The 19,872-nt window shown below is 32.9% G+C and overlaps 1 protein-coding gene across 1 annotated transcript in view; it reads left to right on the top strand.

The window, feature by feature from the left end:
* Positions 1–19,872, top strand: part of LOC125051514 (homeobox protein dve-1) — a 77,005-nt gene that overhangs the window by 28,550 nt on the left and 28,583 nt on the right. Inside the window, exon 2 of the mRNA XM_047651870.1 lies at positions 10,078–10,246. Within this exon, the coding sequence (XP_047507826.1) occupies positions 10,078–10,246 (169 nt within the window). The remainder of the gene's footprint in view (positions 1–10,077; positions 10,247–19,872) is intronic.

The following is a 19,872-nucleotide window of genomic DNA, read 5'->3' as shown; positions in this document are numbered from 1 at the left end:
TGTTTTCTTAATAATGGTACCCTTCTTAACAATTTCCCTGATTTTCTTTTGTTTATACAACGAATTTAATAAATGAATAGTAGTTTGATGACAATAATATAAATTTTTGCACTCACTACATTGGACCAGAAGCTATGGCGGGTGGTGACTATAATATTAAGACATCCTGACAGCCGAAATGAAAGAAGTGTCATGCAGAAGGCTAGGTGTCAGAAAAGGACTGAAAAATCACATCAACCTTCTAGAAATTCTTGTCTTGCAGTCATATTAAGCTATTATAAAAGAGCATAGCAATTCTTAAGAGGCCGGCAACGCACTTGCGAACTTTCTGGCAATGAGTGTGTGTCCATGGGCGGCGGGGTATCACTTAACATCAGGTGAACGTCCTGCCCGTTTGCCTCCTATTAGATGTAAAAAAACCGTGCAAGCTTAATAAGCTACTTCTAACTATTAAGTATTTGTAGTTACAGCCTTTATAATCGTTTCAGTGTACACTATTATCACAATTTTTTTTTGTAATTTTTAACTGTAGCTTGAAGTTTTTGTGATGTTCTGTGTTTAAAATATTTTTTTTATCCAATAAAATAATCTATTTTATGCCAGTACCATTGACTTTCTGATATATATTTCTGGTATATAAACATCTCTAAGCACATAATATGTAGGAGATATCTTGTGAGTACGTTTCGATGCCTATCTTAAGACGCCAAATGAAAAGTAATTAATGAATAAATTACTTAGCGTAAATAGAGCCTGTGTACTTATTCGCATTTCAACTGTAATTGTTAAGATAGCTTATAGCCTATAGTTTTAATCCTATTAATTAAATCAGCCTTAACAAATTCTTTATCACATTTCTTTTTAACAATACACAAGTGATAAAGGTGATCCATAACTTTTACGAGTTTGTAGTATATGAATAAGAATATTAAATTATTGTTATATTATGTATTTGATTTACTTCTGTTATGTAATCTTATGACTTTCTACACGCAAATTAACACACACTACTACAAAAACATCGTAAGGAAACCAACATCTTAGCCCTAAGCGACTTATTTGTCAGACATTCTGTATAATTCAATGAAACGGTAAAACTGTTTGTCTCATTCGAGTTTACACATTTGAATCGCTGCGATTGCGATGTGAATAAGGCCACTGTAAGCGTAGTACAACGGATGTTTGACAATCGTTACATAGTATGCCCTTGGAATATATAGGCCCAGATTGTACTGCGGCGTGCATAGAAAATGCACCTTCGGGAAATAACTGTTCTTGTGGGAAAAGTTTGTGTTGGTTCTGAGAAAGGGGACTGTAGAGAGGGGTGAAAATTAAACTTTCATATGAATGAATCCTCGTAGCCACGGCGGGTTTTCATTGGACCATTTGGTGATCGTGTTTCTTTGAAAATAATTTTTGTTTGGCAGGGTAACGAACATAAGTTTTTAATCTGTGTTACTTAAGGCACGAAGGCGATACTATACATGCAATCGGTGTATATAATACGCTGTTAAGTATAAAGACAGACACCAGTGAACGGAAATATAATAATACTAGCTGATCCGGCAAACGTCGTTTTGCCATGTACATATGTATATCATTTATAATAAAAATAGAGGTTGATCGTAGAGGGGTGAAAATTAGGGTTGTATGTATTTTTTAATGCTGTATCATAAAAAAAGAAAGCTAACACTAAAAGAAAAATAGATGTTGTCCGATTCCAAGTCTACCCAATATGCACACAAAATTTCGTGAGAATCGGTCAAGCCGTTTCGGAGGAGTTTAACCACAAACACCGCTACACGAGAATTTTATATATTAGATAAATAAAATATTAAGTATTTTATATTAGACTTTAACTTATTACGGTAAAATTTTATTTCGATTAATAAAACAATCATATCATATCTAAACCATCCTCTCCTAAATTTATAATAACAAGGTGTATGTTCAATGATGTGTTTGGGAATTTTGAAATATTTATTTATTAACTCTTTCTTGCATTACATGTTTGGTAGATATACATTCAGAGACCATAAATTAAGGCAAAGACTAGAAAAAATAAGAAATACTACGGGTAAAGTGCTGAAAATGCATAACTAAATGTAAAAAAAAACACATAACATTGTAGACTTATATAAAATTACAAAACCAAAAGAAATCTGGGATAAAGTTAAAACTATTGCCATAATATTAAAAAAAAAACAAAAGAAAACTAAAAGCTAAGAGTCATGAAATAAATATTTTATTCTTTTTAAATATATTTCTTTATCTATGCCTAATCTGTGCCACTGTCGGAAATGTCAACATAGGAAATTCAAGTAGGTACTCAGATTATATAATTAGTATGATTTTTGGTTATATGTATGTTCAAGTTGAAAATGACTAACAGTTAAGTAAGACAAAATCGTGAAAATTTAAATTTTGAATATTTTTATAATATTTAAACGTTAAAAAACTTGTCAACGCTCAATATGCCCTAGTTAAATTAATTTATACGTAAAAAATGGTATAGTTTGTTGAAATAAACGCGCTTATTACGAAACAAACCACTTTGATTAACATAACGAGTCTGTGGATGTCATAAAGGAAAAAATCACATAAAATCATTATCTTAAACCATTAAAAATAATCACGGGGTCAACAACGACCTCGATATTTCTTACTAAATAAACCATTCATAAATATAAATCCAAAGATACACAGTCCTCCAATATGGAAGCCACGGCTCTCAGTAACATATCTTCAATGTGTGCGAATAAGATGGATTTTTTATTCTATTACTTGATAATTCATTACAATATGACTTTAATAAATAGCCGATATCTGCATATATATTAATTATTAATAGTTCATGACATATTCTCTCTCTCTTCAGTCGGTAGCTCATGTCTGAGCATGGTGGTCATCAAGTAATATTTTTTTTACTAAGACATCATGGCACATTACTATCTAGCCTAATTTACGCCTAATAAGTAATTTAAGTGTTACCTAATTTACTAAAAAGGATATTTAACATAAGAAAGTGTCCCATAACACTACTTCAGCTCTACCAAAGGGAAGACAGTCTGTTCTTGTGTTCTATCAAGGAATAAGACATAAAAATCCCATTAAATCACAAAGACATTTTCGTAATATTTGTAAAAATAGCCATCTTGCTTGAGTATATTCGTTACAAACGATTTCAATACAAATTTATTAGTATGGATTATACTTTTAATACCAATACTATTTCGCTTTAAGTAAACAGCAGATCCATTTTTTCTTCACAACCGTGTGTATCCAATTAATGCGGCTAATTTGTTATCCCTTATCTCTGTATCTTGCTCTCTGCGTATTTCGCATATCATCATTAAATGTTAATACTATTATATAACATAATTTTTATGACTTCACTAGCCGTTTATTAAGGTTTCGCAGTATTTTGTCTCGTAATATATATACTTATATGATAAAGAGGGGAGGGTTGTAGGGGGAACTGAACCGAATTTGAAAATTCCTTTATCAATAGAAAGCCACGTTATTTGGGAGTGTAATATTAACCAGAGAAAAGTTGTAGAGTTTGATAATGCCTACAATATATAGAATGATCCATGAGGAAGGTTTAGTTTTACCGTTTACGGGTTTGGTTGCCCGTGTGATACTGGAGCGGTTCGCCAGTTAAAGATGAAAATATATCCCCTTAAAAAAAGTAATCTGTCTAATTGCACCATAATTAATCTGTCTCCTTTTATCACAGCATACATTCAATTTGACAGAAAGGGACTGATTCATTTTTATGAATAAGGAAGGGGATTGATTTACTAAATTCGTGGAGATCTTGGTAAAAATATTTTTTATTTATTTACGAGTATATTTAAATAAATATTTTTAGTGGACGTATTTAATTATTACATTCTTAAATAATTCAGATTAAAATATATAAAAAAAATGGATGCTATGTGGAGCCTGTCATGTTTCACGTTGACAATTGACGTCCTCTCATTTCAAATCAAATGTCAAAAGCAAATGTACATTTTTCATAGACAAGTATTGGCAAGTGAAATAATGGAAGTCCGTGATACCTCCTGCCACCACCAGCGTGATTTACTCAAAAACAAAAAGTGTTATAGTTCATTATATTAATACGTTAAAAATACCGGGTTGATTTAAATAAACAAATGAAAGATTTGAATAATAAGTGAAAATACACTCAATTGTTAAATTAATAAAATAAAACTTTTCTTAAAGGTCTCGTTTCCAGTCATAGCCAAGTATATAACTTAAACTTATTTTTTTTTTAATTACGTTTAATTACGTAGGAACTATTCCTTTGACCCAAACTTCGTGTGTGTCAGGGGAAAACAGCGCATGACTAGTTGACAGCTGTAGAATTAAAAGATAAACTCGCATCTTACACAAATAGAAGATATTTCTAAACGTTATCTCGAACAAATAAGTGGGGCATAAATAATCGTGGCTCAGTGCGATAGACAAAACGCGTAATGCCATGGTAAATGTTACTATCGTGTTTTGGTGCTTGTTTGTATGTCACCATTACGCAGCTACCCTGACTAGATAAGCTCGTTGTGATCTGTTGGCATAACTCAGATTTAGAACGTTAAGTCATTCTAAACATTTGTTATATAAAGTATGGAATTTCTAGCACCCGGGTAAATAATAGCAAAGCGATTTAAAGTTTTTTTTAATCATTTTTGAAAAATTAATAGCAAACAGGGTGTAGATTTTAATTAAATTAGGCCTATTAAAAGGCACTTTTGAAAGTCAAAATTACAAGTTAAAATTTAAAAAAAGACTATTTGCCCTTCCATAAATAAGTTTAATATTGAGAAGAATGGGCAATAAACTCCATACTTTTTAAAAATAGTTTTTAAAATATTTTGTATACATTGATTTGATAATTATATGTGAAGACCATGTACTTAGAACAAAAAAACAGTAATAGTTACCGTTCTACTTAAGTCATTTTACATAAACCCATAATTGTGCACCTAAACTACACTATCTATTGGTGAATCCTTACGAGGACTTTAGTTTATAAGGTCTAAGTAAATAATTAATTATTTGAATTCGTATGAATTCGTAATATTCGAATTTAAAACGTAGTCTTTTTTTCTATATGGATTGAGCTTTAGTATGAAAGCATAACAATTAGTCTAATACCATTCATATTTATTTAACCACATTAGTACCAGCGATACAGCCTGTATTCATTGCCAAATCAGTTTCGTCATGAAAATATAGGAAAAATTAACAAGCATTTAGTGCCACAGTAGCATAACAAATACAGTAATCAAACATAATTGAGATAAGTTAGTAAATAGAGAACCGTGTATTATTCCTAATGATCTTTACGTGACATTCGGAGATTATGCCGACTGACAGCACTTGAGCTCTGTTTGCACAAGAAACTCGTGTTTAATTACGTATTAATAGTTTTTGTATGAATTATTACGTAATTGCGCAATACACGCTTCATTAAAGAGAAAAGTCACAAGAGTTATAGTTAAATATGCCGTTCTGCAAATCCTACTAATATAATAAACGCGGAAGTTCGTAAGTATGGATAGATGTTTGGTACTCTTTCACGTAAAAACTACTGAAGGGATTTTAATGAAACTCATCAATAATATAGCTTATACATCAGAATAACACATAGGCTACAATTTATAAATATATTATGTGAATTGTTCAAAATATGAAGTAAGTAGGAAAAAATCTACCATCTGCGAGCTATTCTGGCGTGCGCTGCCAAAACCGCTAGAGTTACGCATATGTATCTATTTGATGATGGAAATGTTTTTCTTAAATAGTCATTATCTTTAGTACTTTTTTTCTACGCCACGCTTATATAAGCTACTCGAAATACCAACACTGCGCACTATAATTCAGTTTTATAACACCAGTAAAGACCGGAGTGAGCGACGTAGTAAGGGCTATCGCAACATCGAAGTGGCGGTGGGCAGGCCAGATATCGCGCATGGACAAGAACCGATGGACCGCGCGACCGCCCACCGACTAAGTGGATTAACGACATTGTCAAGGAGGTTGGCTTCCAGTGGATGGAGAGAGGCCAGTACAGGGCGTACTGGAGGAAAATGTGGAGCCTATGTTCAGAAATGGACCATAAAAAGAGACTGAGCTGACTGTCCGATGATGAACGCTAGTACAAATAGTTAAAATGCAAATTACTAACACTGCCCATAGATTATCTTCGTCCTACAATGGTTGCTGATTTTTTTCGTATCCATGGGGACGACTCGCAGGAATATAATTTATTCTTTTGTTTTTCAAAGTATTTTTAAATAGTTTAAAATTACTTTGAAAAACAAAAGAATTATATTATAGGGTAATATTAATATAGGTATTTGGTTGAGAAATTAACGCACTCACGCATAGAAATCTTATGATATTTAACCCATTTCACATCTACATACAAGCGATATACTTAGGTATACACTATAATTAGTCGCTCCCACGCCATATATTTAAAACAAATATTTAATCAAAACATATTATCGCTCATATTAATTGAGCGATATCATTGTTATTTTTCTTACAAATATGACGTATCAAATAAAGACTATTATAACTTTTAACGCCATTCCGTCAGCGAATTAACACTATTATATACTTTTGACGCCGGTTAAAGGTTTATTCAAGTTATATTTTACCAATATATGTTGATAAAATATTCAATATTTCCTATTGGTATATAGTATGTAAAATTAAATCAGAATTATATTACTTACACAATCTCTTTTTTCATTAAACAATACCAGTAAGAGTCAAATGAATATTAACTGCAAACGTAGTACGTCGGATTATTTGTTAATTAATTAAAATCGTATAAAAATACTCTGGTCTTTGTATAATTCGATGTTAAATTTGTATCGTAATAAATTTTTGATATTTAACTTGCAAAAAGTTGTAATATTGTTATAATTGTATTTCAGTGAAGTTATCTTAATGTTGTGAGTACAATTCAGTATGAAGTATGTTAGGGAAGAGATGGGAAACCTATCTTTTACCTAAAATGATCCCGAAATATAACAATTGTAATAAAATCAGTGGCGCTACAACCCCTTTAGATCTGGGCCTCAGATTTCAGAATCTGTATCATGATAATTTTTAAATCTAATAGGCAAGTAGGAGATCAGCCAGTGCCGGACACACGTCGTCGACTTTTTGAGTCTAAGACATGTCGGTTTCGTCACGATGTTTTCCTTCACCGTTCGAGCGAATGTTAAATGCGCACATAGAAAGAAAGTCCATTGGTGCACAGCTGGGGATCGAACCTACGACCTCAAGGATGAGAGTCGCACGCTGATGCCACTAGGCTATATAATAAATTCTTTGAGATAAAAGTTAATTTAAATTTACTTTAGACAGAAAAATTGCGAAACTTATATAATCAGAACGAATTCAATTTCGTCCGTAGACTCAGACTTTCTTCCACCCTTTACTAAACATTATACAATTTAAAGTATGATTACTTCTTTACTACAATCGTAATAACATTAATTTTTATGAAATATTCCATTCATTATTTTGATCCCGCTAGGTATTTACATAACGGTTGTGATTCGCACTAGGCCTCTTGTGCTAATTGTTTCATTGCTAATAACATGATCGTCATGTTTTTGTGACGATCTATTAGCAACTAATATCTGACCGTTGTGATAAATACGTCAGAGCGTTCGTCATGATGATTTGTCATAATTAAAGTACCGTCTTTAAAGTTAAACCTTCTTTTAACTTTATGTATATAAGGCGTTATGATCAACGAGATAGACACTTCGTGACGGGACTCCACATGTTTCTGTTAATACGTATTAAAACGTTCTCAATTATTATAGAAAAACTAGCTGTCCTCGCGAAATTTGTTTCTCCTTAATGCCTAGCCTACCTTTTTAGTACATACCAACATGGAACATTTTGCAATGCTACCCCAGAGACTGTTCGGTTTTTCGGAATGAAAACTTTGTAGGTTTTTCTGTGATTATTCTTTATATAAACCGCAGATTTCAAGTTATAAGTTCTCAACTAACAAATATAAAAATAGGGGTAGATCGTGAAGGGTAGATGAAAATTAAGGGTTGTATGTATTTTTGTATGTCGTATCATAAAAAAAAATAAAAACAAAAAATGTTTTCTAAAAAATTAAAAATAAATTTTTGGGGTGGACCCCTTATCGTTCGAAAAATAAATAGTAGCCGATTCTCAGACTTACTGAATATGCATAAAAATTTCATAAGAATCGGTCGAGCCGTTTCGGAGGAGTATGGGAACGAACATTGTGACATGAGAATTTTATTTATATAGAGATAGCGCCCCAAAATATTCCATAATCGAACCAATTAGTTACATCGAAACATCTAGCGAATTGCGAATAAATTTTAAGTTCGGCGAACGTATCCATTGTAATTGTGGTGGTAGCCGTGATTGCAAGAGTTAACACATAATACATTACAGTTTGTGTCACAACACAATCAGGCTGAGAGGACGAATCAGGCGCCGAGGAGCGTAATCTAGGTTAACAGGGGTCAAACGGCATCACAAATTCCAATACGATATTAGACAGATCTGTGGCGCGAATCGACTCTATGTGTGTCTATGGCACTTATTGGCTTCCTTATTGTACCACTTGTTGCTTTTAAAAATGGAACAATATTTCTGAGAAAACACAGAAAATTTTTCTCACAGTACTCGTGCACAAGAGGATCTCTATGATTGTGATTTAAAGAAAAAAAATGTTTTGTTGTTAATTTTAAAAATGGAATAATCATTCTGAGTAGGTTCGTAAACTCGATAGTAATATGTATCACCTGTTTAGAGTTGTTACGCAACTATTTCACTGATTTTTAAGGTATAATTAAATAATAAGAATTTTTAATAATAACAATGTATAGAGTCTTATTTATTAGAATAGCTTATAGCTCAACGTATTTTTTTCCTTTAAAGGGCAACTATTTTTAAGCTTAAGCTCCAGGTGTAGAATAAAAACCCATGGGGGTGTTATAATTATTTTACAAATAAGGAAATGGTCGTTAGATACTTTAAGCTAATGGTTACCTTTTAAAGAGGGTCACATTACGGTTTATAAAAACACTAGGAACATTGACTTGCTATTGTTACAAATACTGAATTACGTATTTAAAAAAAAAAAACTATTTTTTTTAATAGACTGGTAATTGTAGTCAAAGACCTAATGTTATGTTTTTTCGATCGCTCAACTATAGAGCATGGGACAAATATTGTTATATAGAGAAACAAAGCCATGAAGGTCGGGCTTTAAGGCATGTGCTAAAGGCGAATAAAGATTTAGAACTTAATAATGTATTACCAAAAATAACAAAACTAATTTAAAACTAAATTATTATACAATAAATTATGTTTTAAATAAAACCATGAAGCTACATAGGCCGATTTGGCAACGGCCGCTTATCTCAATTGAGATAGGCTATGAACAATTAGTGTGCTGTGATATGACTTTACCATTACCTAATCCACAGGAAATTGATTCAAGCAATGATCTGTTTATCTACGTTCTAAATACTTGTTCGATTCAAACTGCCAAGACGCACTTGATACGTCTTTATTAAAATCTTTTTATCTGATAGTCTGTTTAACCTCATTAAAGCGCAGATTCGCGTGGAGCCTTAATCATTGATTGAGCGTAATCAGTGCCGGCTCATCAACGATGTGCTGACGCAATATCGTCCAATTTATACGTCTAAAGTGGTACGACTTTTCATAGTTTGTATGTTGGCATGTGATTCCCTTGACATTGCGTCTACTGCTTCATTGATCATAAAAATGCTATAAAGTTGTTGATGGTTTATTTTGAAATCTGATTATGTATTTGATATAGTATTAAATGTCAAATTATTTTTTATTTCGTGTGTGTTCATCGTTGCCTTTTAATAGCTAGCTATACTTTCGTAACAAAGTTTTAAGTAAGAAAAAACAAAAGCCAGTTTCTTTTGTTTTTAACTCAAAGCCTTATTTATACAAATATTTTACATTTTCTATCTATAATTTTACACTGAATATAATAGTAGTTTCATCTTACAGAGCCTATCATCAGAATTACGTCGTAGTAAGAGTCCACCACGTCGCTCCCCTGAAGAGCGCGCGGTTCCACGTCCGCCGTCTACGCCTGCGCATGAGCGAGCCACGCATGCGCCGCATCTCTCGCCTAAGAAGGAGGTCTTCAATAACCTGCTAAATAAGGGAGTCACTGGTGAGCTTTTAAGTTTTTGACAGATAAATATAATTTCCATACATATTGTATAGAACACGAATACTTTTTGAACGATGTTTGCTTTCGTTTAGTTATATATAAACTCTTTATCTAAAAAAAATATTTTTATAATTCTAAATATAGCGGCTCTTGTTTAAGTGACCCTTTTTTTTTTTTTTTTTTTTTTTTATCCGAGGTGGAAATGCATTTGCGCATCCCCTGAACAGGGGTATGTGGGACTCGACCCACGCCAAAATCTCTGCTATTCAGAGACTGGGTGAGCAATACCCACTAAAACCACCTCGAGTAGTTCCGACAAAGCCGCGTTACAGAGGCTCCGGGGTCGCTGTCGCATTCTACCGGGACCTCAACGGCATGATTCACTCAGAAACCTCTGGTGCAGTATACACTACATAGGAGGTAGGAGATGGGCATATCTTCTCCTATTTACTCCCCGTCTTCTACCCCTAGGATTCGTCCTAAAGCGCTCCCTCTCTCGTTCTGCTGTCTCCTTCTGTAGCATGACATGCTCACAGAAGGATACCACTGCATTCCATACCTCGTCACTGCCGACCATTTTTTGTACAATGTTTAAGTGACCCTAATATCCCAATAAACATGCACTATATATTAACATACATATTTATTTCTGACACACAAATATTTACAATATTCTTAACCTATCTAGTAATAGTAAAAAGTTTCGTCCCTGTGGCAGTTTGTCTTTAACACTGGCCAGTATTTCCTCGCTGTATTGCGATACTTATTCGTTGAGCGAGGAAAGCACCAGCTCTGGGGTCACCGGTACTATCTACGAGGCGCCAATTTTAATCTTTAATTAGCGCCTGTGAACCGCACGGCCCAAGAGTCTCTACTTCAAAACACAAATCAAATTTGGAAAAGCAATGATTCTGGCCCGGACTATAAAAGTATTCCTGAATTCAGGTACTTTTTTATATTTTATTTAGCCCCATTTGGAAATTATATAAGTAATTAAAATATATAAATCAAAACAGTAAGACTCTTATTTATCTAGGTGAATTGAACAAAAAACGATAATCTCCGTGTACCGACGAATGCACCGTTTATTCGCCGTCACGCGCCGACCCCTTCCTTTGTTCGGCTTCATCTCTGCGTTAATCTTGGCTATAATTGATTTACTGATATCTTTCATATCTTACACGTCAAATTTTAAATTAAAATCGATATTCTTAAGTACGATAAACGTATCAAACAACATTCCGAATTAGGGAATTTATTAAACAATGAAAATACGCTGAAGTTATATAAGCTTGTAGGTTTTTAGACATAGACATAACATTTATTACTAAAATAAACACACATTCAAAGAAAATAATTAAAAAATATAATGAGAGTAATTTTTTCCCCTTTTTCCTTTCGGTTCGTTCCAAGTGTGCAATGCGTGTGTGCTGTGTTTGTAATTGGCCCTGGCTCAGCATTATGCTGAAGAGTAGACGGTTTCACAGCGCTGGTCATTCTACCAGAGACCACAGCAGCTTTTAATATAATTCCTCCATGTAGTCACAACGTATTAAGCTAAAACTACCAGAACCAGAACTAGCATTAATGTCATAGATATTTATTTGGGATAACGATTAGTCACGGGAGCGTACCTAGTCCGTGAACTACAAAACGACATGAATTCCATTCAAACGTTTTAATTCTCCACGTTGATTCCCTCCGTAATAATTTCCATTAATTCTCCACTCTTTATGAATCATAATCTCTAAATCTCCCATCTTTTATCCTTGTCTTTATAAAGTAAATCTGTCTAGCTCTATCCCTTTCAAGTTCTTTTACCCCTTAAATCTAATCCGGGACATCCCGTCTGGCCGTAAGGCGCACAAAGCTTAAGCCGGTGTACACACGGCACACACACACTCACATTGTGCAACACAAAACACTCAAGCTTATAATAAAGAGTATCAAGAATTATAGTTAAAAACTTATCAGCGTTACGATTCTATAATAAATTCCGTGTCAAAGAATCTAGATACGCTGTTTCAAGCTGAGAAAACTTGTTGCATACAAAAGATATGGATATTTTCCCATAAAATTCCATTCGGGATCGCTAGTGAACATGCAAAGTTTTTCTACGCACAAGATATTCACGAGATAAACATAATTTCATTTCTACTTATCGTTACAAAGAGCGCTAAGCTCCGCTCGTCCGATTAGCTTTAAGTATCACCTGTCATATTATACATGCAAATTTCAGTCTTAAATAAAGGGATTAAGGCGCGATACATCGGATGAGAGATAAGAATAATATACTCGTAGAAATAACATACATCACGTGGCCCGCCAAAGACACGGTGGCGAGTTAATACCTAATGCCCCTAATCGGTTGATATAAATCATTATTAATTTCAAGTCGCCTGCGTCGATCCGCGCCGATTAGCGATTGCACAATACCCCACGGATTATAGTGACGTTGGAGATATATCTTTTTGTCAATTCATACCTGGGTACCGTCAGAATATTCATTATCTCTTCGCTTGTTTTATGAGATACTATGAAGTAACATGTTTTGCATTGCTAAAGGTTATATAAAATAATCTCGAAAAGTTAAAGGGTCTTGAATAACTAACTAGTGCCATTTACAATTGCAATTGATAATATTGCTTACTAAGAGTATAGAATTTCTACTATCAGAATATAATATTAATAAAAAAAATAGATTTTCTCACGTTACTCGTGAATAGATAAAAATATTTTTACCTTAGTTGTTTATTTGTCAAAAACTTACAGTTTAAGTAATTTGCTGACGCTTCATAAGCCTGTCGTATATAGATAAGCCGATTTCTTTTTTATACTAAGATATTTTTTATTTGAATAAGGTAAGAAATCTGCAGTTTAAAATATTAAAATTTGACATTTAAAATGAGCACGTTACGATTCAAATAGATAAGAAATTAAAATTTGAAAATTATACAAAGTCATTCATATTTCCCAATACGTATATCATAATTATCATATTTTGTTAATAGTTATTCGTTTTTGTTCTGATACGAACACTAGATTAATCAAAATAAAAAATATTACTTTAGTACATAAATATTAATTGTGACTCAATTAACGTTTGGATTAGCTTTTACATTTTTGTTTGTTCATTATTATTTATATTTTTACTTTTAGTTATAGTTACATGTATTTTGAGTTTTTTTTGTTAATTAATTATGCACTTCTTTTACTTTAGCCGCAATAGGTGTTTATTTTTTTATTGTTCCATATTAGGGTTGCCGTTCTTTTTATATATATGATTTTGTACATTAGGTAACGAAGTGTAAATAAATAAATATACATAGGAGCGGCAATTACGTTTGATTTCACTCGTATCGACTTTTAATAACAGATTCATTGATTATCCCTCTTGGCATTCGCGGACTTACCGGGTGGTAGGGAAAAATATTTTTCCGGGTAATAACACCCCGTATGTTAGCAATTGAACAACGTGATCCACGTTTCAGCAGGGTAGCTCTCTAAAACCGATACTGCTTAACTGGAAATGAGGTGTCGATTCCCATAATTATGTCATCTAACGACGAAACCCAAGAAAATATTATCCATAGCAGCGATTTAGCATAGCATTACGTGTTAATTCAAAATTGAAATCGGTTTCGGGAACAATCGGGATAAGCCCAAAATCACCAGTTAAATTTTTTATTGTGCATAATTGTGGTGACATAATATATAAAGATTCGCATTTAAATAGAAAACAGATAGCAGACATTACGATTAATGATAGTTGATAAGAACTTTGATATTTTTAATTGGATTGGAATTAGTATTTTATTTAAATTAAAAATGCTAATGCGGATGAATAATTATTACAAGATTAGTAATTCTAGAAGTATCCAACCTAAATCTTTAACCAAGGAATTATTAAGCTTTTAGTGTTATTTGTAGTAAAACGAATTGAGTGAAAACAGAAGGAAAATTAAAGATAGTAGACAGTAAAACTGTACCGGCCTGTGAATTTTTTTTCAATATAATATTTAAAAAAAAATGTCCATATAATCCTGTTACTTGGGAATAATGTCGAATTTTAATGCCCAAAGAACATTTGAAATCGTTCCATATTTGAGTTTAGTCGATACAAAAATTATACCCGATTTATGACCCTAATATTAAGTTTATGAAAATGCATTAAATTCCCGACAAAGTAAAGTACTTATTAGCTTTACTATACTAGACTCATAGAAAATTGTCAGTCATAGGGGAGTGTGGGGTCTGTTTTATCTCCGGGCGACACGAGGCTGATCCGTTCCGGATGATCCGGATAATCGTCCCGTTCCACTGTGCGGCTCTATCGATCTATATTACGACTAATACTCAGTTTTAAGCTAAATATTATACAGTAATGCAAAGTCTAATTAGAATAAAGAATGAAAGAACAAGTTTAAATTTGAATTTGGTTTTATAATTTTTAAAGTATTTAACTAAATAAGGAATTGACGATCATATGTTTATGTTTTTAATGCAGTTAGTAAATGATTTATTGTAATATGTTGGAGATAAAAATCCATAAACGGTATAAGTAATGATGTTCCTTTTTTTAATGAACTGGTAAACCTCTTTATAGTTTCATTCGTAATGCAAACAAAGCATTAATTATGTTGTTAAAACGCTTTCTATTTTGAAGACAGTTCATGTAAGAAGTTTATCTCTTTTGAATAGCGTATTCGCTTAAACCTGTCTATAAAAATCTCACAATAAACATATTTATCTGTAGCTTCGTATATCTTGCCTATCTTCCAATGAGTGCCTTATAAGAAATCCAAAAAAAGAATAATGAAGCATTTAATCCAAAACTGGTGCTAAGACTAAAGAATTTAAATCGTGAAATACAATTTAAAATTTCTAGAACATTTTTCGTATGCGAAAATCCATAATATTCTCGACCTCACTGGGATAAAATCCAGATCCGACGGTCGAGTAATCCGGCTTAGTCCTGATCCGTACGTCTACGTATACGTGTGTGTGCGTATACGTGTTGACATGAGATCTGTTTAGGGTTGCCACTGGTCCGCGGGTTTTGAAATTATGACCGAGTCCTTGACTTAATACTCTGAGATCTCAACAATATCTTTGGTTATAAATTAAATGAATAATGCTAAGTTTTCACTTAATAAATCTGTACTAGTTCTGATAAAGACTCACTACAGCCACAAGCCGAAAAATGTGAATTATAATATATTTATATTTAATATTAGCATATTACCAACATTAGAAATAAATGGGTTTCATATTTTAAAAGATAATCTTGATTATGACAGACTATAAAAATAGACGTTTGACCGTCAAGCCTATAATCCTCGCCCGTTATATTGCGTTCGGTATCTTATTAACTCTTCATTATTTCGCCATATATACACCTGATTTACGTGAGATTTATAACTTAGTTTACTACTCCACGTAGAAATATATAATACACAATCTAACCCGTGGATGATGAAGAGAAACGTGCCTTAGGTACTTGAGATATTAGTCACGGAGCCGATTTAAGTTAATAAAATTAAGTAAAGACTTAACAAATATTCGTCGACGGCTGAAGATAAGTGTGTAAATAACTCATTATTTGAATAAAACACTATTTTGACCGGATTGAAGTTATGTATTATTATAAATTTACAACTATAGAAAACTAAAATACTTAACCTAACTAAACTTCAATCCGGTCAAAATAGTGTTTTATTCAAATGAACCTAAGTTATGTTAATCAAAGACAATAATAACTCATTAGTTAAATTATATAAATTAGCGTAATCTATCGTTTTTATTTGAGCATTTGATAATTATATTTTGTCGGTCTTTAGTGTTAGTGGAACCGTGTGTACTACAAGAGCGAAAATTAATCAAATTCCTCTTTCATCTGACCACCGGACATAAGTCATAAACTACAATTATTGTCCTTCAATATTTTTAAGGGTTTTTATTATCAATACCCGAGGAAAACAATAAACTTAACGGCATATTTATTGTTACAAAAACTGTAATTTTTTTATAAAGTAATTATTTCATATGGAGCTTTTATATGAAATTCCGTAACATTAAGTCAACCCTACTTTAAAATAAGTTTTACTATAGTAATGGTGCGCTTACACGAGGGCAATAATTGCTCGGCGATACGAATGGACCGATCTGGAGCAATTAATGGAGCAATTTCAATAAATTCAATTAATTGCAATAAATTATTTCGGCGATATTGCTTCTAATTGCTCCAGATATTTCATATCGCTCAATGTCGCAGATACGAATTGACGAATATCCAATGGACTTGGAAATTCCTAGCAATTTTTGTATATGTCTCATTCGCACTTGTTTGTTTTGCGGCTTGCCGTCTTGCTTCCGCGGGGACAGCGAGAGGTCTAAATAATAATAATTTCTAATTACTTTATTCAAAAGTAATTCAAAGTATGTTCGTGACATTCTAGTAAAGTTTTTGAATAATATATTATCTAATTCTTGAAAAATAAACAATTAAATTAAAGAATTAAAGAAAAATTAAAAAAATAATAAATTAAAAATTTAATTAATTAATTATTTTTTTCTTTAATTGTTTAATTTTATTTTCACAATGAAAATTGCGGCCTCTTTGCCAAAAACGATCGCACCCAGATTTGACGCACCAGACGCCTTTTCCTTATCTTTCTTTTTTGTTTTTGATTAATAATAAAAAAAGCGCTACAAGCCGCCGCAGCAAGAAGAATGTCGTCCATAGCGAGCGAATACTGAAATGCTCGTGTATGACAGTATTGCCTAGTTGATGAAGTTGTGCCATATCGCTCAATATTGTATTGCGCAGTATTGATGCTTGTTGCCGTTGCCGTAAATTGCTTGATGTAGTCGTGACGTCATAATTGACGAGTATTGACTGGAATTGAGCAATTTTAATTGCCCGTATAAGCGCACCTTAAGAGCTACGTTTCAGACCAAAGACAGTAGACTGCTTACCACTCAAATTCCAATTTCAACATTTTGTTAGCCTGTCATTCCAATATTGCGAATAGCGTTACGGATATCAAAAGAATTAATCTTCGTCGTCAATATGTTTTGTTATGGAGTAAATGTCAGCTAATAATTAACTAAATATTTAGTCATGGACAAAGGTTAGTTCTACAGAATAGCAGGGCAAATATCGACGCTTTAGAGCTACGTTGTCTAGACCAGTGGCATTACAGACACTAGTTCGTAATGGGGTAGATCTTAAAACTGGAATAATTTCCTTACGGTGTTTTATATATGTAATCAATCACTGTCTAATTGGAAAGTCTTTCGGGTCTGTAACTGAAAAGCAAAATTCTATTACCTAGCGGCGATTACAATGTAAATCCCTCGCAAGTTATTCTAGTAGATGCGGATTTTCGTAATCCCACAGGAGATGTATCCCTGTTCCCGGGCGGTGGGCAGCGGCTGCCTAATCCGGGCTCATCCGGATCAGCCACGCTCTACATCCACTGTATATGTCCCATCCTTTGTTATGGCTAGAACTTAGAAATGGACTAGCGCTTGAATGAGGTCTATGAAGAATTTTTAACTACTAATTTATGTTAATATTTTTCCCATATTAGTACCATACCATACGCACTCTATCAGAATAGATAGCTTTCTCTTTGATCACCAAATTGTCTGGCTAATGTCCAACTATTTTGTCCAAAACGTAACAAGTGTTTTGTGGTTTATACATCTTTGTTAGGCATCACTCTTAGGCACGTTTTTATCCTTATTTTCCGTTATAAGACTAAACTTCGTCATCTAGTGCGTATTAACTGTAACTTTGTGAGCTGTATACACCGTGAAAGCTGTAGCTGACCAACCCTCTTACTCATAAACGTACTGTAAACGCTTTTGAATCGTTTATCCTTTTCATACTCGTGTAATTTTAAAACTAAACAAACGTGATAGGTGTACCTATCAAGGGCTTATCACGGGGATAGATCGAAAGTTACCTGTCATAAAGGTTGATGCCCTTGTATGGAGTTTCTATTTTTATAACCAAATTCAATTTTATTTTTATTTAACTATTTTGTATTCTGAAAACGAACCGTTGCTAGCTGTAAGCCTGCTTATCCCGCGGGCATTACCGCTGGGCTCAACCTACGGATTATCCTTTAGATTTCAATATGAGTAAAAACCTATAACATACAAGTTAATGTAAGCCATATGTGAATGGAATAAGGACTATATTATCATTACGAGCAAACTTTATCGAAGATTTGTTGATATTTTTTAAACTACCTAGGCGCGAGTATTGAAAATTATAATGAATGTTATCAACTATTTATAACTACAAAACGATTAACAAGACAACTTTTAGACGTTTTCAGCATTGTTTGCACATTATCTCTTTATTTAGTTGTTTATGTATGATCGGGAAACATTGTTTGAACATTAGACGGAGTTAGTTACTGGAACAAAACAAGAGAAGATTAGGTATCTTATTGTATTATTATTCTAGAGGTTACCCATTGCCTGACTATGCTATACAAGTATTCATATTCGTCTTGTAATTTATTTAATACAAGCTATAAATAAATGGGATTTAATTCAGAAATGTCAAAAGGCATATTCGTTATAGTAAAGAACAAAGATAAGGGCGGCTGCTTCATCAATCATAGGGGGATTATCCCTTGCACTTCAGCCCAATTTGTGGCTTGCATTCAGCTTAACGCACACACGAATCCGAGATTATATCAAACAGGTGTATGTGTGGTGTTTCGATGTGTGCGTCGGAATTTTTATTTACACTGAGCTCTTGTGCAAATCCAGGTTCTATAGATGTTTCTTTACTTGAATAACGTGTATTTGTATCACTAGAGTTCCTTAGCGACATTTCGTGCATTATTAGATATTAACTAAGATTAGGATTTTGGAGATTATATTTAACTAATCAGTCTATTTGTAATCGACGTCTTTGAGATTAAAACATTTTCATCATTGTCTTTTTGAGATGATATAACCGACTCTCATTTAAATATAAACTTTACTCTCACTTAAATATTACCTTTGAAAATATTTTTTGCACTGTAAATTTAGGTCATTTAATATTGTAACTTAAAAGTATGGTTCAATCCGTCAGAAACAAAAGAGGATCCAATCAGCTGATCGATAAAAAATAAGTTGAGTCACAAATGTAACCGCGGGATCATCTGGTCATTTTTCAAGATCGACATAAAGTCCGCTGGGATTTCATATTTTTCGAAAATCCGCTTAAAAGCAGCTTATTATAGAAATCTTGTTGCCGTATACACAGTAGTCTCTCGGCATAGTTTAATGCCCTATTAGTTAACGATTGATTTAAAGGCTGTGAAACCTTTAACTTCTAGATGGTTCTATAGTAAATCTTGACAAAATCCAAACAACTCAGTCCGTTAAATTTCCGTGACTGCAAACGAATTTTAATATATGTTACGAATTTAAATAAATAATATCAAAGAAAAACAGTTTGAATTGCTTGGTAAATAAATTGGTATTACTATTTTAATGTTGGTATCTGTATTTCATACACATTTTAACTCTTTTGGCTTAGTACAGACTTTGATAGACTAATAAATAATATAACGCTAATTCCTTTGTCTATGGATCGTAAAAACCATAGAAGT

This window comes from Pieris napi, chromosome 1, assembly GCF_905475465.1.
Source record: "Pieris napi chromosome 1, ilPieNapi1.2, whole genome shotgun sequence".
NCBI lineage: Eukaryota > Metazoa > Arthropoda > Insecta > Lepidoptera > Pieridae > Pieris > Pieris napi.
Note: the sequence above shows the minus strand (reverse complement) of the source record. Positions and strands in the feature narration are given on the sequence as shown.